Source organism: Perca flavescens, chromosome 14 (genome assembly GCF_004354835.1).
Source record: "Perca flavescens isolate YP-PL-M2 chromosome 14, PFLA_1.0, whole genome shotgun sequence".
Lineage (NCBI taxonomy): Eukaryota > Metazoa > Chordata > Actinopteri > Perciformes > Percidae > Perca > Perca flavescens.
In genome coordinates, this window is record NC_041344.1 from 9898587 (window position 1) to 9924000 (window position 25414).

Here is a 25414-nt window from a genome sequence, read left to right on the forward strand (position 1 = left end):
ACTGTAAATCTTTCTTTAATCTGAGTTAACTGAGTTTTAATAGTGTAGCCATTTATACTCTAATCCACTTATGTCAACCTTTTTGAATATATTTTGATAGTTGTAGTTACTGAAATATGCTTATTAATTGCAAACGAGTAGATTAAGTATGTTTGCAGAGGTAAGATTATATGAGATAGTATATTTAAAAAAGGTAAGGAACCTTTGACCTCCTGCTAGTGGATGTTATAAGGCAGGGCTTTGGACTGGAGTCACTGATGAACTCAGACTTAATAAAAAAATGACTTTTGACCACTTGGCCTTTATGAGCCATTTGACTTTGATATAATCTGATGCCTTCCATCAGGCAAGGAATAACTTTGATTATAACTTAATTAACACAAATGTGTATTTCCCTGGTTTGCAATATTTTTTCACTTAGTCTTTTGGTGTTAACGTGTTGAAGTGGCACTGAAGAACAGATCACTTGTTTTCGATGCATAAGTTAAATATTAGGACTTGATGCCAGGATTTGAGATTTATAAAACATGACTTGTTCCAACCTCTGTCGCATGGCTTAAATTTATCTTGTCAACTTGACAACATAAAGCATTGGTTACACTTTTCTTTCTATTAGAGGACACTTGTGGTGTTTGCTTAATTATAGATTTTATTAATAAAAAGTTTAGTATACTCCTCACACCCACCTTTTAAGAAGTTAATCCCTCTTTTGATAAATATCCAGCTATGGAAAATGAATGAAGCTTAACTCAAATGGACCTTTTTTTTTGTCATTTATTCCGCATACAGGTGTTTGGAAACAAAAAAGAGGAGACTATCAAGTCTTGCCTAGGCATGTTTTCTTTTGCTCATCATTATAAACAGACACAAAAAGATGAGATGACAACTGTGACAAAACCCAAAGAAACATAAGTCCAATAAACAAAGAACATTTAAAAAGCTTAACCAATGACAAGATACAACCTAGGAGAAAACACACAGGAGGATGCAATGTCGTCACACAGGAGGGGGGGGGGAAATGTTGGAATAATAAAAAATAGTGAAGGTGTAAAAGAGGAGAAAAATAAACTCAATAAAGAGAAGCAACCACGCAGGGCTGCATCAGAGATTCAGAGTGACGGCAAAACAAAAGGACTCAAGGAGGTAAGAGAGACATTCGTTGATTTGGTAACAACAGGCAATGTCTTGCCTCTTAGTTTAAAAAAAAAAATTAAATCAGGATTGAGAACAGCAATATAGAACAAATAATCATGAGAGCAAAATTAACATTCACAAAGGGAAATGCAGAACACCTTATATATATATTTTTAAGCACACACGACTCCTCAGAGTTACACTCCTATGTTCAAGGATCACACGTTCAAGATTAGCTTTTTTTTTTAACTTGTAAAATCACCCTTCAGTTAGGTTGGAACAGCTTCTTGCCAAAGCCCTCCCAGTGTATAGCCATTTTATTTTGAAGAAGTGAGCCTTTTATGTTCTATTAGTGGGTTACAGTAAGTGGAGCGAGGAAGGGAATGTTTTCTTACATTTTCTTGGGAATAAATGGTCAACGAAAGTCAAGACTGCTTAGGTGTCATCGGAGAAGATACAGAGGAAGGTTTTCCCAGTTTAAAAACAAACAAAACCACAAAATCAACTTGGAATAATGGCGAGAAGGGTGTTGATGGTGAAACAGGAACACTTGAAAGGGGATAATGTTTAAAGAGGAAAAGTCAGTGGGAGGAACAGTGAAGCGACTCATGGTGGGCAGTCCGTGCAGGCCTGCAACCTGAATCTAAAGTGATGCTGTATTTCATGCAACTCATTCCTGTCATTCATTCACCTTTAAGCCTACAATCTTTATTATTTTTTAGAAGGAAATCAACTGAGGTAATTTTTTACATTAAGAATCACATAAAGAGGTTACGAACATGCAGGTGTGGAAGTTTTGAAATAAACAGCACATGGTGGCAAAAGCATCGATTGATTAGTTTTCTTTTATTTCAATTGGATTTTCTTCATATAGTTCAAGATATTTTATCACACTCATTCAAAAAAGAAAAAAATGTGAGGCCCTCATGAATGTTGGTATTTTAATTAAAAAAAGGGCCGTCCGTAGGTAGATTACTGACACAAGACCGGGACTGGCTGCAGTGTATAAGTCATGGGGGGGGGGGGGGGGGTAGGCGGTGGAATGGATGGGTTGGTAGGAAACCAGCTGTTCTAGCTCTAAAACCAGCACTTAGTCAGTCGGTCGGTCGCTGTGGGAAGCTGCAGTCAGACTGAATTTCACAAGGCAAAATTTACTTTTGTGGCAAAAAAAATCAGGAGAAAACAGGATATAGAGTGGGCAGGGTTTAATCAAACATTTTACTGTCTTTCAGCTTTGTCGCTGTCCTTACACCTCACCGCAGCATCCCTTCTTCTCGGCTGCTTGTATTATTATACCCTGCAATTATAAAGCAAGACTATACACACCCAATATTTCCTGAATGAGAATCCCACCTTTTCTATCAAACGTGTCAAAGTTCAATCAGATTGAACCAAAGAATGACGATCAATGTTTCATGTCTCGTTCTACATAGAAATTATTGAGAAGTGGAATCCAGTCTGACTGCGCTTTAGTAAGGTCGCTGACAGTATCAGGTAGGTGTTAACCTGCTTATCCGACTCAAACTTATTGTTGATTTACAACTCAATGTCTGACAAACTGACACTGCAGTAAAAGAGGGAAAGGCATGTCAGTGGAAGCAATAGAGGACATGACAGCTGGGAGGTTAAGATGAAGCAATATGAGGTAAAAGTGAATAAAAACTGAGGTTGGGTAGAGGCGACAGACTTTAATAAAACAAAAAGGAATGCAATGTGTTAATCAGTGTTTCTCCCTCCGAAAGGCTAAGACTTGTAAGTGTGAGCACGTAATCATGTTAGAATGAAATCAGTGTGTTTTCAGTATGAGTGCTATCATATGTTTTATGTTATCATACGTTTAGTTTAGAAGTGTGGATCAAATCATTATCATTATTAAATATGTATGCGTGTTTTCATTCGTGTGTTTGTTATCTTGCTAATGTGTGTGGAAGAGGGGGTGCTCATGGCTGTTTCCTGTGGGAGAATGGCAGATCAGGGGTGAGAGGTCAGTGTCTCGGCGGGTCACAGTGGGGATGAGGTGAGGTCAAATTTGGGGCAAATACTTCTCAATAAATTCCTTTACAGCCGCCATCTCCTGCAAGAGAGCAAAGTAGATGATGGTACCATGGACAAACAAATGATACAATACTGACTGTTTGTCTACAAAAGTACGAGAACTATTTGTTTGATAGACAGACTTCGGTGAGATAAGCCTAGAAAGTTTGAGTTGCGGGAGAGTATATATTTTCTGTATAGACAATGTTAGGTGACCAGCAGGTGGAGCACTGTCAAGGCTTGTAAGGGAATGTCACTCCCCTGGTTGAATAATCAAAGTCTGCTAGAAAATATCTGGTTCAAATCTGCTCTGGTTCAAGCAGAAGCATTGTGCAGAGTTTTAAACTATACAGTTAAATAAACCAACAACACCGAAACATGTAAACCTGAATGAAGTAATACTTTTGAGCTGGTTGCAATGAGAATTAACATTCAATTACATATTCTACATATTCTCCCTACTGTGAAAGCATCTGATAAAACTTCATTCAGCTTTAATTTCAAAAGAGAATATTATCTGCTTCTACTGATCAACAGAGAGAAAGAGTCTATAAATGTAAAAATGAAATTGTTTTTTTTTTTTTAAACAAACTGATGTAGCCACACGCGCACGCGCACACACACACACACACACACACACACACACACACACACACACACACACACACACACACACAGACACACACACACACACACAGACACAGACACAGACACAGACACACACACACACACACACACACACACACCTGAGGACAGGAGCTGTGAGGGAGCCCTTGGTAGGTTTTGAAGGTGATCATCTGAGGGTTGACTATGGATTTGAGTTTCTCTGCCGTCATGGCACCAAACTGCACTGGGATCATGACGTCCATCTCCCCGTGGCACTGCAGGATCGGGATGTTCTTGTTGCCACTTGACGCCTGCAAGACAGACACAACACCGACTTAAACAATGTCCACAGTAAGCCGGCTAAATCCTATTGGTTAGGGGAAAGTTTAGTGGAACTATTTTATAACAAAAGTAAAGCATTTAACATTTGAAGAATTTTGAATTGATGAAGCAAAAGAACCATATAACTGTGACGGTACCGATGGGAAACTCCTGTGAAGTGGTAGCCAGCAACTGAGGGCCACAATTCCAGCCAACTGATGCTGGCAGGTCAAGGCGGTATACAAGGACAAGGCCCCACCCTGAGGAGGAATGCAGGAAGCAGACAGACAGACAGACAGACAGACAGACAGAGAGAGAGAGAGAGAGAGAGAGAGAGAGAGAGAGAGAGAGAGAGAGAGAGAGAGAGAGAGAGTTAACATGCATTCATTTACATTTCTTAAAAAGGAGCTGTTCTCAAAATACTGAAAACTAAGCGATTTGGGATTGCCTCCACACTGTTCTCACAGACTGTACCCTAACTCGTCAAAACACACACTATATATATATATATATATATATATATATATAGTTACAGATATTACTCTTGTGAAATATAACACAATACGAAGATATGAATTCCAACCTGAGAGAAGCCACCGAGCATTATACGGTGCGGGGGGATCCCATTTTTGACCTCATGTTCGATTATGGCCTTGACTGTAAGAAAGCAAGAATAAATGTGTGTTATTGAACATATCAGGGAGACAACATATAGGGCAGGTTGCCATACAAACACTTCCCTGTCACTTTTAGGATTGGTTTCATTTTCTTTTCTTTTTTGTTGTTGTGGTCTCTGACCACCAGGAGGAGCCTCAGATCTTAAAACACATTTCTGGCTGTTAGGAGGTCAAGGATGAAAACTAGAGGCCTGGGTATGCCTGAAATAATTATTTTGTCCACACGTCTAAAGGCAAACGTGTTTATAAATGTTCTGAAAGGCAATACTTATAGATGGGGTGAAAAGCCGATCATCATAGAGAGGAGCGAGAAGCAATAATCATGGAAATATGGATATAACGGGTGCACACTTTCAGATAAACTCACTGCTGTCTGCTGCCTTCTTGATTCCAGATTCGTCCTCCTGGGAGTCGGGGCTGAGACCCATGAGGTCAAACCTGCACACATGAAGAGGCGAGCGTTTAAGGAAATCAATAGATACAATCACAGTATTGTCAATGCCAGTATGGGAGCCTGGTGTGGTTTCCGGGGAAACAATAGCATCCAGTGTTGAGCTAAAAGGCCGTCTGTTTCATCACGCCAACTCACCACGCGGGCATCATGGCCTTCATGTTGAGAGTGACGGGAATCGGGGGCCTGCAGGGGGACAAAGGGAGGGAGAGAAATGAAAACATGACAGTCAGCGTAGGAGATCAGCAGCAGCTAAATGTTGGTGTATTGATTTATTCACTCAACAAGGCAAGATCACAGATAAACTGCTTGGTTTGAAGCTGACTATGCATTCTGAAGTGCAAATTGGCTTAAAAAGAAAGATCTATATTTGTTGACAGGTTACTTCTCTCCAGTAGTTTAATTTATAATAAAACATCATATTTTATAAACATGTGTTTTGTGTGCAGAAATCTTAATTTGTAAAGTAAGTATTTACTAAAGGTGTCAGAGTAATGTAGTGGAGTAAAAAGTACAATATTTCTCTCTGAAATGTAGCGGAGTAGAAGCTCAAATTTGTACTTACGCGTGGGGGCAGATGAACTTGACGTGAGACAGCTGGATCCCCTTCAAAGTGTCTGCCCACCCATGCCTGACAGAAAACAGAGAGAAAGAAAATGTTAGTTTCTCATCCAGCTTCAGCAAAATGACTAATATGCATGCAGTGCATTCCAAACCCAAATATATTACAACTAAGTACAATGTACAATAAAGTGTGAGTGTAGCACCACATGTGGCTTATAAATAAAAAACACGTATGCACTTCATTGTACTTGTAGTACAATCAGGCACTTAAGAGAAAATCACCCACCAGAGGGGATATTTTTGATCTCCACTGACACGATTTCACATCTGATTAAGTGAATCAGCTGGCATCAAGTGCTGGTGTGAGAGCTTTTCAGATCAGCCATTCATGCTGTTGTTAGTGGTATATTATGAAATTAAGATACATGAATGAGGGCATTATTTAACTACATTTACATTAACTTCATAATAGGGAAGGTAATATAGCTACCTAATATTAAAAAAAGAAATAAAGCCAAATGTATATGTAGAATAACTGAGGTCAGAAGTGCCAATACACAAACTCACACATCTAAGAACATTTGGCTAGACATAAAAAGAAAACTGTAAACTGCATTAAAAGAGTATTTAAAAATAATTTTAAAAGCTTTATTTGTTAATTTTTAGGTTTAACGTCCTCCTCCAATTAAGAACGTGGCTGGTTTCACATTCGCCTGCTGATGGTGGAAAGTTTTCCCGAGCTCCAGTACCAAAATGTCTTTTTTTCTCATATTGGCTATTTAAAAAAAAAATTATAACCAAATTCAGAAAACCATTATGGCCTGTGGCATTAAAGTATTCAGCTTTGACGCCCAGCTGATTTTATGAAAAGTATTTCTTGTAATATCTGAAACAGGAAATTAATTTACAATTACTCACCCTGAGTCTCCTAACCCATGAAGAAATATCACCTGCAGCATATATAAAGAAAAAAATGGTTAGAACTTTCTCTTTGAAATGTATAACTCTTAAATATGAAACTATACTTAAAGAAACTGGGAACATTTATTGTCATCGTTTCCCCCCAGACATTTAGAAGTTTATTTTCATTTAGATAGCGATATATTACTTTGGACACATTAATTGCTGAAATGAAGAACCCACAATGATAATAACAATAAACTTTCTTATGTAGCACTTTTCTTAACAAGGGTACAAAGTGCTTTTTTTTTTAGAAAAATAAACATATATACCATATGTAAAATGACCAAGGAGGGATGATAAAACCCAGCAACATATCCGATATTGTAAAAGAAAGCTTTAAGGCCGGATTGAAAAGATGCTTATGATGTAGCGTGTCTGATCTCAACAGGCGGAGCGTTCCACAGTGCGGGGGCTCTGACAGCAAAGGCCCGGTCACCTTTGGTCACAAGCCGAGATCGAGGAGCAACCAGCAGAGCTGCATCCACCGATCTAAGGAACACAGGGAGTCAATAAATCCTTCATTTAATTTGGAGCTAGGCCACATAATACTGTAAAAGTTATTAGCACAAAACAGGTAGCCAGTGTTAAGTTGACTAGTAGTGGAATAATGTGTGTTACTTGGCGCCTGTTAAAATTCAGGCGGCAGCGTTCTGCATCGGTTGGAGAGTCGGAGAAGGGAGCTCTGCCTAAGACCAACATGAAGTGCACTTCAGTAGCCCAGGCAAGAAAAAAATAAAAGCATGTATAACCTGCTATGTCATTTGGAAGGAGACAGGAAAAAAATAAGCTAAAACAAGCTCTTTAGCTGAACGCAGCACGACTGAACTGAACAACAGTCTTTACTTGATCACCAAAACATGAGATCTGAATCCAGCTTCAATAAACCTGCTTTGAACTTGAGACAATTTATCACATTACATCTATCTTGTAGTACACGCTGTACTGCTAAGTGTGCATACTTGTTCCAAAACAGGGAAGAACAGGTGCCAGTAAACACTTCTTGCCAAGATAAGCGCTCACTGCCAGTTTCCACACAAGCGACTCCCCGCGGAGAAACCATGAAAGGGAATAACAACAACTTAGAAAGGTGGAAATTCACTGCTTGTTGGATGGAAATCAGAGACTTTGCTGTATTTGCAGAGATCAAAACACTTTTCTTCCATATAGGGTTTGCTGGGATCACTGTCACTGTACCTTGCAACAGTTTGTTTAATTTTGACACTCGGATCCAGCTGAGCAGCTACACAAATGTGTCCGCTTACTGTACTGTACCTGTTACTGCTAACGATACAGGTGTGGCTTCTCATCACAAAGGAGTAGTGTTTATTAGGACTCTTTATTAGGATTTTTAACGTGCACTGAACAAAATGGAATATTTCTACAAATTTTGGAAAAGGAACTTCCCCGCTGGGAAATCTTGTGCATCTTATCTAACTGGGTGTTCATTGCTTTTAAAAAGGTCCAATCTGTATTTTTTTACAAACTCTGGTCCACTTGAAAACGGGGTTCTCGGTTCGCTTACAAGTGAACTACAGTTCGGTTAACTTCAGGTGAAAACTAGCCTCGTGAGACCGTCCTGATCTCGCGAGCTCCAGTTTTCCACTCGCAGATCAGTCTGGCATCTTGAGGCAGAGAAAATTTGGAGCCGTTAGCCAAACGACCGGGCCAATCAGCGTTGGTTTTGAGGTGGGTTAGGTGGTGATAGGCCGATGGTTTATCCAATCAGCTAACCAGTATTATCAGCCAGCGGTAGCCCTAATTCTGTTAGCCGCTCGCTAATGCTTTTTTTCCTCTTGGATCCTTCTTTTGGAATATGGTCCGGGAACCTGAAAGGGTGCCTTTTATTCCTAAATTCTCGTTACACAAACGGCAAATCTCCTTTACCGACATGCTGCCTGCTTGCTGAGCTAACGAGCTATGCTTTGCCTACAGCAGCAGGGGCGGGCTTGTGGTTGTATTTTCATACTCTTCGTGGATCTGATTGGTTGATTTGGCCCGTCTATCACCAACATAGGTGATAGACAGATGGTTCATCCAATCAAATAACCAGTATTTTCACCCCTTCCCAAAAGTTCTCCAACGGAAAGTTCCCAGATGGATATGCCGAGCAAATGCGAAGCAATCCATCTGGCGGAGTCAGGTTAGGTGAGAACGCGATCCGAACCAAATACAGGAGTTGAACCAAAAACTAAGCATTTACCGTCCTGCAATTTCAACCTCGCACACAATTCACGGACTATTAAGGGATGATAACTTTCAGATCCACAATCTGTTCTGAGCGCACATCGCTGGTCGTCTGTGTGACATCATCATCTCTATCCATCTCTCCTTCCGTCAGCTGCTCACACTGTTCGCCTTCTTCTAAAATATTAGAAACATTAGAGCAGAACTAGAAAACCTAACTATAGGTGTGAAAGTGCCCTAAGTAACTTACAGGTATATCTAAAAAAAAAAATATGACTTAGTTCAAAGTTTGACTTTTTGATTGAATTCAAGCATTTTGTCTGTAAACTAATCATAATCAAAATAAATGCTGCTTTACAGCAGTCTTTACAAACAATGCTCGTGTAAACCTTTATTACACACAATAAGAACTTTAAAATGTAACTGTATTTTAGCCAGCAACTATGCTTTTTACATTTTACAACTTTGGAAAGCCATCACAGCGGTAAATATTCATCTTTTGTCGCAACAATCACCAGTTAAACAGCGCTGTTGTTATTTTGAACACAGATTTAGTATGTGCATTAAAAACCTTGTAAATCAATGTGGGTCATACTTAAGCAGGTTTCAATTTCATGTTTTAGATTTTTGTGGAGGGGCGACACTTTAAATCATGGATGGTGTCTTTATGTGCATGGTGATGGATAGGGCTGTGACGGGTTTTTTTCTGATCTAGTTTTAATGGAGCAAGACTGGTAGGCCTAATGGAAGGTCTGGAGAGGAAGTCAAACTCCCCGTTTCTACACAAAACATCAGCAGCTTCGAGGCCTCAGAAAACACTCCATCATCAAAGTGTCCTTGACCTAGACGTCGACTTCCATTTCCCACCCATCCTCGACGGCATAGTGACTGTAAGATGCTCTGAATACAAATACATTTGTGGCGTTTTGTGGTTTCCACTCACCGCTGCGGTCTCCTTTTCCATCCCGGACACTGTCACAGCCTCGGCGAGCAGCGGCACAGACATGTTGTTGCCACACATACACTGTAAGGAGGTGCTGGAGTCAGAAGAGAGGACAGAAAGCAGCGGTCAGCTGGGTGGGGAAGTACATCAAAATGTTGTCATGTGCATTGGGACCAAACAAAGAGCTTTATTTAACTCAACATTTCAGACATTTTTGAGCAATTTGCAACACTGACACTACAGGGAACACACGTTCAAAAATCAGTTCAAACTTTACATATTTTATTTCTAAAGAGATTAGTCAAGACCCTAATCTTCTGAAACATTTTCGGGATTTCTTTTTTTTATATAATACAAATAAGACATCAGATTACACAAATAATCTACCAGTCAACTTTGCTTCTAATGAAATCAGCTCTGGGCTCTGGAGTCATTTGATTACATCATATTAACTTGTTTTCTCTGGTTTCTAGATCTGCAAGAGTGATAAGGACATCATTTCCACTTTTTAAAATCATATTTTTACTTTTACAATTTCAGTTTGATTCACTCGAGTTCATTCGATTTTCAATTTTTGCTGGTCCGGTGTATAAGCTTAAACTGGTTTGATTATTTTTTTTTTAAGATTTTTTTTGGGGGCTTTTCCCTTTATTAGAAAGTGGATAGATATGAAAGGGGGCAAGAGATGGGGAATGACACGCAGCAAAGGGCAGCAGGTCGGATTTGAACCCTGCGCCGCCGCAGGACTCAGCCAACATGGGGCGAACTGGTTAATCACTGGTTTGATTATTTAATGCAAACCGGCTGAACCGGCATTTGTCATGACACGTTTGGGCAAATTAAAAAGTAGCCTACATCAGCAACCTGTGCCGACTGCGTCTCGGCTCTAAATCCAACTTGTATTGTAAGCATGATGGTTTTCTGAATCAAATGATCAAGTAGTGCGTCCACACAAGCTACTTTTTTTTTTAAACTTCCAAATATCAATATCCGCAGTATTGGCTTCAAAAATCCAGTATTGGTCGGGCTCTATCCCTATCTTTTGCCGATTAAGTTTCAATCAAAATATTCGAATCAACTAATCACTAATCGTTGCAGCTCTAAATTCCATTATAATGGAAAGCACAATAACTAATTTTTTTATCAAAATACATTATTTGCTAGAAGGTTGAAATGTAATATAAATGCCTGAAATAGCAGCCGTTAATCACAATAACTGAAATGTGTTAAATTCTCTTTTGCTGAAGTATAAAAATATTTACTAAATTCTCTTTCTCCAAACATGTTGACAAAAGTCAAAGAACTAAATGTTCAAATCATCAGGATGTATTGTAGAGCTTATTCAAAATAGGTTACTTGCAGAAACAAGTGATGTGGACTGAGTCGTGTACGGTTGGATCGGTCATGTTGTTTTCGAGGACTAATAGTATTTTTCTTAACATCAGCAATGATAATAATAATAATAATGTTACTATATAATAATGAACAACCCACTCCGACAGTTACAACTCCTGCTGTTTATCGATACAGCCACTCAGTCAACAGACAGAAACAACAAAGCTGAACATACCACTTATACGCACACACGCATAATGAAGCTGCTGAACCTAAAACAGCAGTCATGAGGTGTGTGTGTGTGTGTGTGTTTCAGCAAGTGACGGGGCTCATTAACTAAATGAAACGCACACCCTCCCCTCTACTGTACTCTGTAAATCAGCCATCGTGAGTCAGCCATCGATAACAAGCATGAGATCAGGTGATGGCTGTACAGTAACGTCGAAACTTTATGGAAGTTTCGAAGTATGAGGCAAGACGGGATGGGCAAGACAGCCGGCGTGCTGCCTGATTGGTAAATAGGCGATGAGGAAACAGGGAAATGTCTGAAACACAAAGGTTAACGTGTAACCCTTGAGCGGGATTAGACTCTACGGGTGTTCATATTCCTCCCCCGGCATTGCCGAGCTGCTAAATGTCCCGTACAGTGGGTTTGCTCTGTGGCAGGTGATACATTATCATCTGACGGTCATTTTCACAGCTTAAATACATGGAAGTGGACAGTAACTGTGTTATTTAAAATGTCCAAAGTGTGGACAAAAGAAGGTTGTTTTTGCCCTGCATCCTGACCCTTGATAAATGAGTAATAGCTGAATAATAACCGGGCAGGGTTAAGCACCAGGAAATTGTCTCTTTCAGTGCGGTACATAGTCTGCTACGAATCTCATGAAGAAGGAAAATGTCCATGTATATAATGTTACATTTACTCCAGTAAGTTCAAGTACAATTCGGTTCTTGTATTTTACTTGAGTATTTCCATTTTATGCTACTTTATGCTTCTACGTCACCACATTTCAGAAAGAAATGTTGTACTTTTTACTGCATTTATCTAACCGCTATAGTTATTATCTACTTTTCAGATTCAGATTCCACATTTAAAAAAAAAAAAAAAAAACATACTATTGTTAAAGATAAAAACCAATTGTTCCCAACCTTTTTGACTTGTGTCTAGTTGGGAACCCTTGTCACATTTCAGATGTCTATGATTTGTCATAGACTAATTTCCCCTCTAAACTCCTCAGATGGTTTCATTTAAATAACAAAACAAAAAAAAAGAGGTCCAATTATCCAATATTTTACAAAGAAACTATGTATTAGAACTTTGTTCTTCTTTACTGCCGTTATGTTTTAAGATGATTAATGCTCATGTTATATTATGTGCTGTCATGTGTGGTTGTTGATGTTCCTTTATGCTCTTGTGCAAAGCAAATTCCCCTAGGCTAGGGGCAATAAAGGTTTCATTCATTCATTCAATCGTCTTGTGACCCCTTCAGATTTATCTTGTGACCCTTTGGAGGGGCCTGCTTCCAGGTTGGAAACTACCGGACTTAACTACCTACAGAAACTGTATATAAAGTAGTTAAAATAGCCCCACCTTGAGCAGCTGCAACACTAAAATACTGCTTAAACATTGATGCATCAGTATCAATGATCTAATAATGCTTATAATAATATATAAGTAACAAGGGCCATGTTTCTGAAGAATCAATATTTTTTACTTTGGCTGATTATAGTCCTGTACTTTTACTTAAGTAGGATTTTAAATGCAGGACTTTTACTTGTAATGGAGTATTTGGAAACGGTGGTGTTGGTACTTTAACTTAAGTAAAAGATGTGAGCACGTCTTCCAGCACAGAAGGCTTTGGTACGAACATAAATTGATGTGATTAAAATAAAAATAAAAAGTCACCTAATTCTAATTCAGTGTTAAATCCCTTTTTTTTAACTAATGTAATTTAGATGCACTGCAGCCCTGAGTGGGAACAGACAAAGCCACATAGATAATATGACTGAAAGCAGACCACACAAAAAGAGGAGTGAAAGAAAGAAAGAGATAATAAGAAAAGATGGTGGATGACTGAGAGATGGAGGAGTGCAGGAACATCAGACAGACAATCTGCTCAAACAAGCTCTCTAAACATGCTGGCATATGCAAAGAGGTGATTAATTACTTTCATACCCCTTTTTTTTCCTTATTATTGTTGTTATTCTTGTTATTGTTTAGCAGATATACAATGACCCGTAACCCAGTACCAGCATAAAACAACTGTGTGGGTTTTCAAAGCACGCTCTAAGAAACAATGGCTCACTCTTTATGCTTCTGGTGGAGGCCGGTGGTTAAAAATAGTATCATGTGTGTACAAGCATCTCGTCCAGATCAGGTCTAAAAAAAACAAAAACTGAAAACAGGACATGTTCCACAAATTCAATTGAATCTATGACTTGGAGTTTCTAACTAGCCGGGCACTAAAAAAAACTGAATGGATTCAGGTATTTTTTTTTCACGGCCCTTTGCCAGTAATGATGAATATTTAAGCCATGTATGGAAATGCACCAACTATATGTTCATCACCAGGGAAGCCTTAAAAACGCATGAGATATCTTAAGTCTTCTCCTGATGTCAACGGCTGTGATTAGAGCTGACGATTATTTTCATTACCTATGAATTATGTTTGCAGTTAATCGATTGGTCTATAAAATACCAGAAAAAAATGCATTCTGAAAACAGCAAGTTGTCAGAGCCCATTGTAAGATCTAAAATGTACTTATTTTGTCTGATAATCAGCCTAAAATTCACAAATACTGAATATAAAATGAATATATAAAGAGAAAAGCTGAAAATCCTCACATAAGCTAAACTAGAAGCAGCGAATGTTGCATTTTGTTGTCAGAAATAAATTAAGCAATTACCTGCCCATAAATACTTGCCGTTACAGGTTGATTTAGGAGATATAGCTGATTGATATACATATGGATACTGTCAAATGATAGTGGGTATCATCTTGGTCATCATGATATCTTGATTTAGAGTATATCAAAAGGCTGTGTTGTAGTTAATGGATCCTTATTTAATTGTTACAGAGCACCAACTACTGTCAGATGATTGAGTAAAAATGTAGGTTAAGTCAATAGTAAATGCTTAGTGTTACTTTTAAGTGACAAAAAAAAACACGAAAAGAAAAAAAAGACGCTGCCTGTGTTGCAGCCAACTTAGAGCACGAGTCTTCATTCTGCATGACTCCAATTACATTTTAATCAAACACACAAAAAACAGTCGTGCTGCAGTCTGTGTGTGTGTGTGTGTGTGTGTGTGTGTGTGTGTGTGTGTGTGTGTGTGTGTGTGTGTGTGTGTGTGTGTGTGCTATACAGTCAACGGCGTGGACGTTAAACGGCTGAACAAACTCGCTAAAACCAGGCTGCTGCATTCATTTAGCTCTTTGCTCAATGGCTACAGATGGCTGGCAAACAACAGGATCATATGCGGCACTGAGTGACAGGCATCCACCTTCCTCCTCTCACACACACACACACACACACACACACACACACACACACACACACTATATATATCTACCAGCAGCAGAAAACCCTGCTCTCCGCCTGCTACTGATGGAGGTAAATAACTCGGCTACTACTTAGCTGATGTAGAAACCCTCCGCTATCAAGAAAACAAAGTGGAAACCGTGAGGTTAAACGGGCTATATAAACAGAATGAGTATCGGTAGTTGAGGCAGAGGAAGCGGGTGGTGGGGGAGGAAGAAGACAATAAATGGTTGAAGCTTAGCTATGTTATTCGACCCATCAACCTCAGTAGTGAAGGCATTCAGCAGAGCAAAGCCTCTGCTGCCCCAAAAAAAGACTCCCAACCCTCGCCCTCGGATTTAATCTTGGTTTAGCTGGCCACACACACACACACAAACACAGACAGACACACAGCTACACAATAACCGGGGCAAGTGGTAGTAGAGCTGCTAGCTGACGTCGTGCACACATACACACACATTAATTGTTTTGTCTTCTGCCGGTGCCTCTCTTCCTCTACCTCAGGATAACGTTGCGATTACAATGTGGACCTCTAACAAGGGCCATTTTTTAGAAGACACTTTAAGCAACAAAATACTTCAATAAGAATCATTTTGGCCCAGGATAAAGTGGTTAAATATTATATCTGCCACCCGCTAGCTAATACATATGCATACACTTACCGCTTGCTGTCCCAGTTCGCGCGACGGAACGGAACTTCCGGTACTGGCCGCACACAAGCAGGGGGCGGGGCCAGAGCGTAAGGACGTCATCACATATAGCAGCCGGAGATACCATTTTCTTCCCTCATAAAATACAAATATAATCAATTTATCTTGATAGATAGCCCTATATGATCATTATACAGTTGATTAAGTAAACTATATTTACTACTTTACTTGATACTACTTGTTACCTTATACTTCAACTCCACAACATTTCAGAGGCAACAATTGTAAACAATGACAGTGTTATTACAGGTTGCTTTTCAAATTCGGATATTACATTCAAAACATATGATCTATATATGAAACATGATGGTTTCCGCCAGAGTCAACATATATGTAAAAATAACATACATGATCAATACATAGCTTTAACAGTATAATTGCATTAATAACAGCTGTATATTCTATATGAAAGATGAGATTAATACACTTATTTAGTTGGTTTGAAAATATTGTTTGCGTACTTTGATTGTTCTTGTCTTGTTTGAACTAAACTGACTCCTTGAAATACTAAAAAAGGCCAAGAATGTATAAAACACGTGAATATCATAGTGCTTAACTGTAGTTTCAATACAACTATTTCTATTTCGTATGAGGTGCTGACAGCATTGAACAATGGTATTAATGACTTCTGTAGATTATTATATTAGAGTCAGATGTGACACTGTATTTTTGAAGACACTATTTGCTTCTAAAAAAAATAATCAGAAAACATGTGAGCTAATGAAATTAACCATATATATCTACATCAACCATAAAATCATGGAGTATACATATTGTATGTGAAACATTTCAGAACGCTTAAGCATAAAACAAATAATCTTTTCATTTTGCTTTATTTAATTATAGCAACACAGGTTTTCCAACAGATTGTCCTCCCCACTGAGCTTACACATTCCCATAAATGCACTCACAGGCTTCCGCTGACTGCATGACGCGCTGCATTACTAACAATGAAATCAAGGATGACATAACGGCCTATGTGGAACACAAATAGATTGTTTTTAGGGAGCTCATAGCAGTAAGCTTTTGTCAAATTGCAAAATGAATGTGAAATGTTGGTATGTTTGTATTAAAGCGTTATTGTAGAAGAATCACAGCTCAGCCTGTTAGAGTGGACCTCTACTGCAGTAAGCCTTGGATTTGTTCCAAGACTGAGTCTCAACACTTCATACGGGCTTCCTCGACTCCACTCACCTCACTCTCCCTCAGATGACAGCCAATGTACTTAATTGTGTCAACACATAATGCAGCTGCCGGGAATTCATCTCATCAGAGATGAACTGAGGAAAAACAAATAGAGCATTTTGGACTATAGAAAGACACCCATCTAAGATTTAATAATCACATAATAAAACCACTAGATGGCAGAAAATACTGTATCTAGCACTAGTTAGTGAACAATGTGTTGGCTTTGAAAAAGGCAAAAAAAAATGTAGTTTTATAAGCATATGAATTTCTAGGCATTAACATTTTTTTATTTCCTGTTTCAGCTGTTTTTTTTTTTGCAGATGTTTGAGAGCAAATTAATTTTCTTCACATCTTATATCTAAAAGCATTGTGTGAATTAGGAATCCAGGGTGTTAACATGGCAACCAGTCTTAAACGAATCAAAACGTACCATAACTTGGTTTATGCCCAGCCTTTTGTTTTTTATTTAAGAGTAGCTGTCACTTTATTGAAGTGGTGGAACAGATAACAACAGACTTTATCTGAGTGTCAAATGTTTCATGCATTTATTATTAAGCTTTTTGCCCACATTAAGCCTTCACTCTTTATTGCCATAGAAAGCAGAGCAACAACTTGGCACTCTGAGACACACCTGAAGCGCTCTGGTCTTCAGATTTCAGTGCTGAGTTCTGGTCGAGCTCAACCAACCTGCCGCTACACAGCGTTGAACTCATCTTTGACTTTTTGTCAAAGACAGTCAGCAGACGCCACTGAAACCTCTCCTCCTTCTCCGCCCAACTCTCTAAAGCTTCTTCAAGAAATGAAGTTGGTTTGTGGGATGATGCTCTCCACTTTGTGATCTGCAGGGTTTGCTGATGCCTCGTAGTTACAGATGGTCACTTCATGTCTGTAAGCCTAAAAAGGCAGAGGAGAGAAAGGCAGAATGGCTTACGGCACAAACATTCATAGATTATATATAATGAATGAATGAATGAATGAATGAATGAATGTAAATAGGGTTCCAGGTAAAATTTAATTAAAAGAAAGTCAAGGCTAAGAAGGGGAAAACAATTGGTGATACTCCATGATCTTTTATTTTTTGGTTATCGTGTCAATTTAATTTAAGCAAAATGAGAGAATTCTAAAAAGTTGACCGTATCAGAGCTGCAACTAACTAGATTATACTAAAGATTGCATCCCACATAATTTTGTTTGGTCTATAAAATGTCAGAAAACAGTGAAGGACAGTAACAAACTGAATAATACAAGTGACTCCCAAAATTGTCATTTCTCTGAGAAGCCCAGACATCAAGCTTTCAGAGAGTGACAAAGATTCAAAGACCTAAAATGTACCAGAAAATATGGTACACACAGGACCTTAATCCAGCGAAGCCTACTGTAAGGCTGCATGCTTGCAACATGCATGCTCGTTGCTATTCTGAGCTGTGGGGCAAAGTGGTGACCCATTATTTAATTAGCAAGAAGACAATTAATATTCAAAATAATGGGGGAAAATTTCACGTTTTGATAAAGCTACAGTCAACGTAAAACAGCTTGATGTTAATTTCAAAAGAAAAACTTTGTGAACGGCTAAAACAGCTGCCACCACAACAGCATTGTTTCAACTGACAGACATGCAAGGGCAATTTATAGGATGGAAAGGAAACTGGACGAACACCAGAGAGATACTAAAATATTTTGAGACAAAATCTTCTGTCCTTGGGATTAAAGAGGAGTCAAAATAAAAACAAATTTCATGATCTGACGCACACAAGGCAAACCAACCACGTAACAGCTGGGGAGGGGACAATGTCTATCAGTTAATCGGTCTTGGAAACACTGGAATCTGACTAAACTCCTACATATAGGAACACAGAAGATTAATAAACGTCTGACTGGAAAGAAATACAACCGTGCTAGTTCATTAGGTCCACCTAGCCTAAACATATGCAGTCTAATACAGCAGACCTGCAATCATAAATGTTATGTTTATTTTTTTGTCTTTGAGTTCTAGCCAAGAGTGGTGAAACCACCTTTAGCCATTATGTTGCCCACTGCTGGAATCAGCTATAATTAGTCTCGTTTGATGGTTCTTTAAATTACTGGATTATTTTTGTTTTAAACTTGTTGTACATATATAAAATGTCTCTTTTAATGTATCTCATTGTATATATTTTTGCCTGTAAAGCACTGAATGACCTCTGTGTATGAGAAGGTGCTCTATAAATAAAATTGGCCTTCCCTTGCGAGTTGCAATACAACTTTATGGTGATTCTGGAGGATGCTTTTAAACTGTATCGTTTTACTGAGGTGTTTCTAATATTTAGTCTACCCTTATGATATCTACAACATTATTAAAAAGGTATGTTAGATGATAAATCAAAGAAGAACAGACAGACAGGATTCAGCATTGCTTTTCAAAGACTGACCTCCGAGTATTCTCCCCTCAGACCGATGTAGTAAACCCTGGTGCTCTCTGCTCCAAAGTTTTTTGAGATGTGGATGGAGAGGTGCTGAACATTGGAAAAACGAGCAATCCTGGAAATCGTGACACAACGTGAGAGACACACATCAGTGTGAGACAACAGCTTGAGAAATGCATTCACACGCAAAAGAAGCAATGCTGAACTGTAGTGACACTTTAGCAAGAAGGAAGGAGGAATTAAACATGTTCATCCTGAGCCATTGTGTGTGTAAATGTAATAGAAAACACAGAGGCACGCATACAAGTAGAGACAAGCATGACATACTGAGACAAACAGAAAGAAAAACAGAGCTGGTTCCACTTGTGTTTTGAATGCTTCTTTGACCGGATCACAAAGACTGGCATCATGTCATCAAGTATCTTACATACAAGCTACATTACTTTATCCCTTCTACATCTCAGTGTCTTCTCAATCATGAGCCTTTCGAAAATGGCTTTGGAGCATTTCACAGTGAAGAGACTTGTGCAAGTCAGGAGACGGGACCCTAGGTCATTCTGGTCTTGCCCCAAGCTCAACATTTTCTGGGATGACATTTTTCATTTGTACAGCGACATATACAGCAGAACGCTAATCCCCGACTGTGTGATATTGGGTTGCTCCAACTACTCTTTGACTCGCCCCCCCCAGCATTACAACTAGCCCTCATGTTTGGTATGGACACAGCAAAATGGTTGAGAGAGTGGAAATTAGTTTCCCCTTCTTGCTTTGAAAAAAAAAAATAGCTAAATGAGCTGGTTTCTTGTCTACACCTTGAAGAAATTCACTTTACTCTGTCCATTGCCCAACGCAAGTTTCTTTAGATCTGGGGACCCTTTATTGAACATATTAGGAGGGAGAGGTGTCAACCTGGGAACTAACTGTGTCAGACAGTACCAGTTCCATGGTTCTCAATTTCAGTCTCTTCTCATACGAATTAACATGCACATGTTCACTTTTTCTGTGAGCGGACAGTTTATTTTTTGTTCTACACCTTTATAAGCATTTGTTCACTCGTGTCAATAAAAAGGTACAATCAACAGTGTATCTTACTGTATTGTTAACAGTCTTTGTCGGTGACCCAGTGTGTTGCCTTTTTGCATGCTGTAGGCTTTTCAACAACCGTCTTCCAGTTAGCTTTGTCAGCAGTGAGCTGGTCGTGGCTCAGCAGTGTCCAGCTAGCTAACTTGGGACAGACGTACCAACAATCACGACAACTAACGGCAGCAAGACACTAAATAACAAGCATGCAAAACAAGACCGACGACAAATGTGACTTTTTAAACTGCAGACTGCAACTTGAATGCACCGCCCGCTTGATCAGCAGCACCCAAAGCAGCTGGAAAGTGTTGATTTGGGAACCTGATGGGAGTAACAGTTCCTGCTCACAGGCAGAAAGTTGCTGAGGAGATATATTTAAAAAAAAAAAAAAAAAAAAAAAACTGGTCATTCTCTCACTTTGTTGGGTACTCCAGCTCAGCGACAGGGTCTCTGTTGAGTCTAAAGGCTTGTTCAGGTTCTCTGCCGGTGTCGTCGAAAGACATCTGAGGGATGTTCTTGTACCTACAATGTAAAATAAGTTCATTTAATGCCATTTAGTGCGTGAAGGGATAGAAGCACTTTCACTGCAAATCAGTTTATTTTCTTAAAAAGGTTTTTATTTCTTCTTTTAATGAGACTTAAAAAAAAAAGTCCAACACTCCTTTTTGTATGATGTAGACAATGACTTTATAAATGTTTAAGGGGGTTTAAGACACAAACCATGCAGAGTCCCCAGTTAGAATCTGGCTGAGTTTGTTTGGGTTACCTCCTTGCCACCTTATCAAATGCCCTTTTCCACACAGTCTGTTCAAGGCAAGTTATTCCACCTCGCTGTACTGAATTAAAAAAGGTACGAACACGGAATGGGGGGGGCACAGAGCTGTTCTGCCGTTAAGCCGGCAGAGGAGGTAGTAACAGAGCCCAATGGACGTCTGTGTAAAAGGGACAGCCGGCATGGCGAGACTACACGCAAACATGCACTAGATGCTGTTGTGTTACACGCCTCTTGATTTCAGAAAGCTGGCATGCTATCTAAAAATCACACACTAGGGCGGCATTATGCCAGCGTTGTTTGGTTCAGTGTATTAAAAGAGAAAAGCCAGCATAATGGCAGATCTTCTTTACGGCAGTATTGTGCGTAAATGGGGCTAAAGAACCAGTGAAAAGCAGGTGAAAAGACACTCACAGTCGAACCTCAGCTGGATGAGAGTCGTCATTTTCTCCAGAGATGATGATGCCTTTCAGCTTAACGCTGCCTGTAAAACTGAAAGAGAGGATACATAAATCCTTTGCTGCTATCTTTGACATGACAGGGCAAAAATCACAAAGAGACGCTATCAGGACATTAAAAAAAACAGGGACGCTGTGAACGAAAATAAACTATCACAAGAAGATGAATTATGAAAAACCAAAACTGAAATTAGAACCAGAAACGTTTTGGGTCTGAAACTACAGAGAGAGAAGGAAAAAACAAAAACAAAAAAAACCACACACCAAGAGTTAATCTTATTATTTATATCATTGCTGAAGAAAATCCTTGTTACCAACGGTACATAAACACATTTCATAATCTTAATTATGTGTTGCCATCTACACGTATGCTTTTTTAATAAATGCATTTACAGGCAGCATACAATTTGTTCATTTAGGAGAAAAAGGTTAAAGTTCAGGCTAATTATGATGATGATTTGAGGACTTACGGGATGTTGAACAGCAGCTCTTCATCTGCGTCACTATCGACATACTAAAAGAAAAAACAAGTGTGAATACTTTGTGATCAATCAGAGCTGCAGCAGCAATAAAACACACGGCCCTTCTGAGTTATACGAAGGGTTCATTTCCAAAAACAGATATAGCTTCGTTTTATTCATCTTTCTGAATCATGTTTTTTGTGCAAGGCAGGGAATATCAGTCAAACTGGTATTAGGTTGTTTTGATAAGATATCCCTCTTTTTTTCCATGAATCATGCTTTTTTTATTATTGTGCACTTAAAGCAATATCCATCAAACTGATGGTTTATTTATTTTAAAAATGGCTGGTGGTATTTGTTTATTATTATTATTCATATATTAAATTATAGGATTATAAACAGTGATGCACCATTGGATAAATAGCCTTTACTGTCGCAGGTGGTCATGGTTGAGCTAGTTTAACTACTTTACCTCTTTAACAATTAATTGCATTTATAAATTCATGTGTTTTTTTTGATAAATCTTATGTGGGAATTAGGTGATAAGTAACTGTCAAATAAATGTAGTGAAGCAAAAAGTACAATATTTGCGTCTGAACTGTAGTGGAGCATAACATAAAAATACCTCAAACATACAGTAGTTGAATAAATGTACTTTCACCCCTGGATTTCAACCATATTGTTAAGCACTAATAAGTAAAGTAAATAACATGACTGCAGCCTCGTGTGATTTGGCAGCCTCAGTGAAATCAATAAAGTTTTGTTTGATTTAGTAACTGCGCAGTCCCACAGAGAGGCTCCGCGAAAGCCTCAAAAATCTGCACTCTCATCCGGCACAGATGCGGGGAAACCCCGTATAACTTATATGGGTCTTTGGGACACAGACAGAATAACTGACCGGGGTAGAAGCTCTGTACGGCGGCTACCTTATCCCGCTCGTTCCGTTGATCCCACGGTTTGAACACCAGCTTCCCATCCCCGTCTCTGCTCTCGTTCAGGCACTGCAACTTCTCCAGGTCGATCCGCCGGTACAGTCCGTACTCCAGGCCCCTCTCCGCGGGCTCGTGTTCTGCCTCGCACCCGCAGCCGTGCCCTTGTCCATGGCCGTGACCGTGTCCGGACATCGTGGAGTGTAAAAACGCTGCTTTAGCTCGGACAAACCTGCGTGAAAAAGCATAACACCAAACACAAGTCATGTGCTTTCTGATTGGCTCGCATTTCTTACCACCAACGTCAGTACTGTCGCAAACCGTTTACAAGTGTCGTAAGTAAAAGCCACAAAAACAAAATATAAAAATATCCCATATCCACGTCCTACATATGGTCCTACACTGTTTTATTCAGTCTATGTTCCCACACAGATAAAGTTATGCGCTAATTCAAATTAATGCATCCTTTTTAATGAGCTATTATGTATTTTACCTGTAAATCTAGTTGTCTAAATAGGGTAAAAGTACGATATTTGACCTGCAACTGTCTGGTATAAACCCATGTAAACAGTTCCTGTGGGTGAATAAGTATCTAGATCTTTCACAAAAAGTATACACTCACCTAAAGGATTATTAGGAACACCTGTTAAATTTCACGTTAATGTAATTATCTAATCAACCAATCACATGGCAGCTGCTTCCATGCATTTAGGGGTGTGGTCCAGGTCTATCCAGGACAATCTCCTGAACTCCAAACTGAATGTCAGAATGAGAAAGAAAGGTGATCTAAGCCACTTTGAGTGTGGCGTGGTTGTTGGTGCCAGACGGGCTGGTCTGAGTATTTCATAGTCTGCTCAGTTACTGGGATTTACACACACAACCATTTCTAGGGTTTACAGAGAATGGTCTCAATAAGGAAAAACATCCAGGATGCTGCAGCCCTGGGGGGCCAAAATATCTTGTTAATGCTAGAGGTCAGAGGAGAATGGGCCGACTGATTCCAGCTGATAGAAGATCAATTTTAACTCAAATAACCACTCGTTACAACCGAGGAATGCAGCAAAGCATTTGTGAAGACACAACACAAACAACCTTGAGGTGGATGGGCTACACCAGCAGAAGACCCCACCGGGTACCACTCATCTCCACTAAAAATAGGAAAATGAGGCTACAATTTGCACGAGCTACCCAAAATTGGACAGTTGAAGACTGTAAAAATGTTGCCTGGTCTGATGATTTCTGTTGAGACATTCAGATGGTAGAGTCAGAATTTGGCGTAAACAGAATGAGAACATGGATCCGTCGTGCCTTGTTACCACTGGGCAGGCTGGTGGTGGTGGTGGGGGGGGGTGTAATGGTGTGGAGGATCACTCTCGCCTTGAGAACTGCCTTAATTCTTTGTGTCATTGCTTCAACAAGGTGCTGGAAGCATTCTTTAGAAATGTTGGCCCATATTAATAGGATAGGGTCAAACACGGTATTAGTGTGGTGTTCCTAATAATCCTTTAGGTGAGTGTATAAGTGAAAGTAGCAATATTACAGTGCAAGTAATTGTTGTTATTGTGATTCCCTACTGTCAGGTTGCTCAAATAAGTCCCTTAAGACTCTCCAGTTGATCCAAAATGCTGCAGCGCGTGTTCTCACAAGAACTAAGAAAAGAGATCATATTTCTCCTGTATTCGCTTCTCTGCACTGGCTTCCTGTTGAATCCAGGATTGAGTTTAAAATCCTTCTCTTGACCTACAAAGCTCTAAATGGTCTAGCACCATCATATTTAGAAGAGCTCCTAATACCCTATTGTCCCACTAGAGCACTGCGCTCCCAGAATGCAGAGTTACTGGTGGTACCTAGAGTCTCTAAAAGTAGAATGGGAGCCAGAGCCTTCAGCTATCAGGCTCTTCTCCTGTGGAACCAGCTCCCGATCTGGGTTCGGGGGGCAGAAACTGTAATCGCTTTCAAGAATGAACTTAAAACTCTTCTATTTGATACAGCTTATAGTTAGGGAGTGAGGAGTTGCAGTGTTCACCTAACTGGCCCACCTGCTTCTCTTCATAATTGTTAGATTAATAATACATAACAAAGTAGAGTGAGGCAGGCCAGCCAAGCCCGATCTGGCAGGGGGAGAGTTCTAAGCCCGAAAAAGCTACCTCTCCTTATGACCTGTCTCTCTTAGTTACGCTGTTATAGTTACGATGTTATAGTTACGCTGTTATAGTTCTAGACTGCCGGGGGACTTCCTTCCTTTGACACACTGAGCTATTACTATTTGTGTGTATCCCGTCCCAGAAATGCTTGTTACTAATCCTAGCTTCTGGGGAGTTTACTCCCCGGAGTGCTTATGTTTTTTCCCCCAGCGTATTTCCTTGGAGAACGTTGGCACCAAGATCCTGGTTCCAGCTGTCGCCGTGGTCCTGCTGCACTCCCTGCCGAGCTCAGCGGTGCCCTGCAATGTCATGCTGCTTCCTGCTGAACCCTGCAGCTTCCCGCTACGTCCAGTCACTGTTCCATTATTAATGTGACTACTATTGCCTACCAAGAGCCTAGGTCTGTCCGAGGTTTCTTCCCAAGAGGGAGTTTTTCCTCGCCACTGTCGCACTGCTTGCTCTTGAGGGAATTACTGTAATTGTTGGAATTGTTGGGGCTTTGTAAATTATAGAGT

General features: G+C 39.6%; 2 protein-coding genes across 3 annotated transcripts; both read right to left on the minus strand.

Annotated features, from left to right (window-relative positions):
- Positions 1-756: 756 nt before the first annotated feature.
- On the minus strand, positions 757-15497 carry lypla2 (lysophospholipase 2). The gene is made up of 10 exons (XM_028597996.1): positions 15418-15497; positions 9878-9971; positions 6706-6737; positions 5789-5854; positions 5362-5409; positions 5140-5210; positions 4679-4752; positions 4254-4355; positions 3915-4085; positions 757-3208 (listed from the first exon to the last, which is right to left on the minus strand). The coding sequence occupies exons 2-10, from the start codon at positions 9953-9955 to the stop codon at positions 3158-3160; spliced, it is 693 nt and encodes a 230-aa protein (XP_028453797.1). The 5' UTR covers positions 9956-9971; positions 15418-15497; the 3' UTR covers positions 757-3157.
- Positions 15498-17089: 1592 nt separating this feature from the next.
- Positions 17090-23364, minus strand: pithd1 (PITH (C-terminal proteasome-interacting domain of thioredoxin-like) domain containing 1). 2 transcript variants are annotated; one of them, XM_028597340.1, is made up of 7 exons: positions 23249-23364; positions 22753-22987; positions 21836-21879; positions 21322-21399; positions 20553-20657; positions 19062-19170; positions 17090-17547 (listed from the first exon to the last, which is right to left on the minus strand). In XM_028597340.1, the coding sequence occupies exons 2-7, from the start codon at positions 22948-22950 to the stop codon at positions 17446-17448; spliced, it is 636 nt and encodes a 211-aa protein (XP_028453141.1). In that variant the 5' UTR covers positions 22951-22987; positions 23249-23364; the 3' UTR covers positions 17090-17445. The 2 variants fall into 2 exon arrangements, with proteins under 2 accessions (XP_028453141.1, XP_028453140.1); XM_028597339.1 differs by lacking the exon at positions 23249-23364 and having other exon boundaries at positions 22753-23069.
- Positions 23365-25414: the final 2050 nt, after the last annotated feature.

What these genes read in the sequence shown, in the direction of transcription:
- lypla2 (XM_028597996.1), bottom strand. Translation starts at nt 9,955, where the DNA reads ATGTGTGGCAACAACATGTCTGTGCCGCTGCTCGCCGAGGCTGTGACA. An exon ending in AAGGCCATGATGCCCGCGTG is followed by an intron (nt 5,211 to 5,361) that starts GTGAGTTGGCGT and finishes TCATGTGTGCAG; the next exon opens with GTTTGACCTCATGGGTCTCA. An exon ending in CTCACAGCTCCTGTCCTCAG is followed by an intron (nt 3,209 to 3,914) that starts GTGTGTGTGTGT and finishes GCTCTCTTGCAG; the next exon opens with GAGATGGCGGCTGTAAAGGA.
- pithd1 (XM_028597339.1), bottom strand. Translation starts at nt 23,022, where the DNA reads ATGACTTGTGTTTGGTGTTATGCTTTTTCACGCAGGTTTGTCCGAGCT. An exon ending in AACGGAACGAGCGGGATAAG is followed by an intron (nt 21,880 to 22,752) that starts GTAGCCGCCGTA and finishes TTTTTCTTTTAG; the next exon opens with TATGTCGATAGTGACGCAGA. An exon ending in CATCCAGCTGAGGTTCGACT is followed by an intron (nt 20,658 to 21,321) that starts GTGAGTGTCTTT and finishes TTTACATTGTAG; the next exon opens with GTACAAGAACATCCCTCAGA.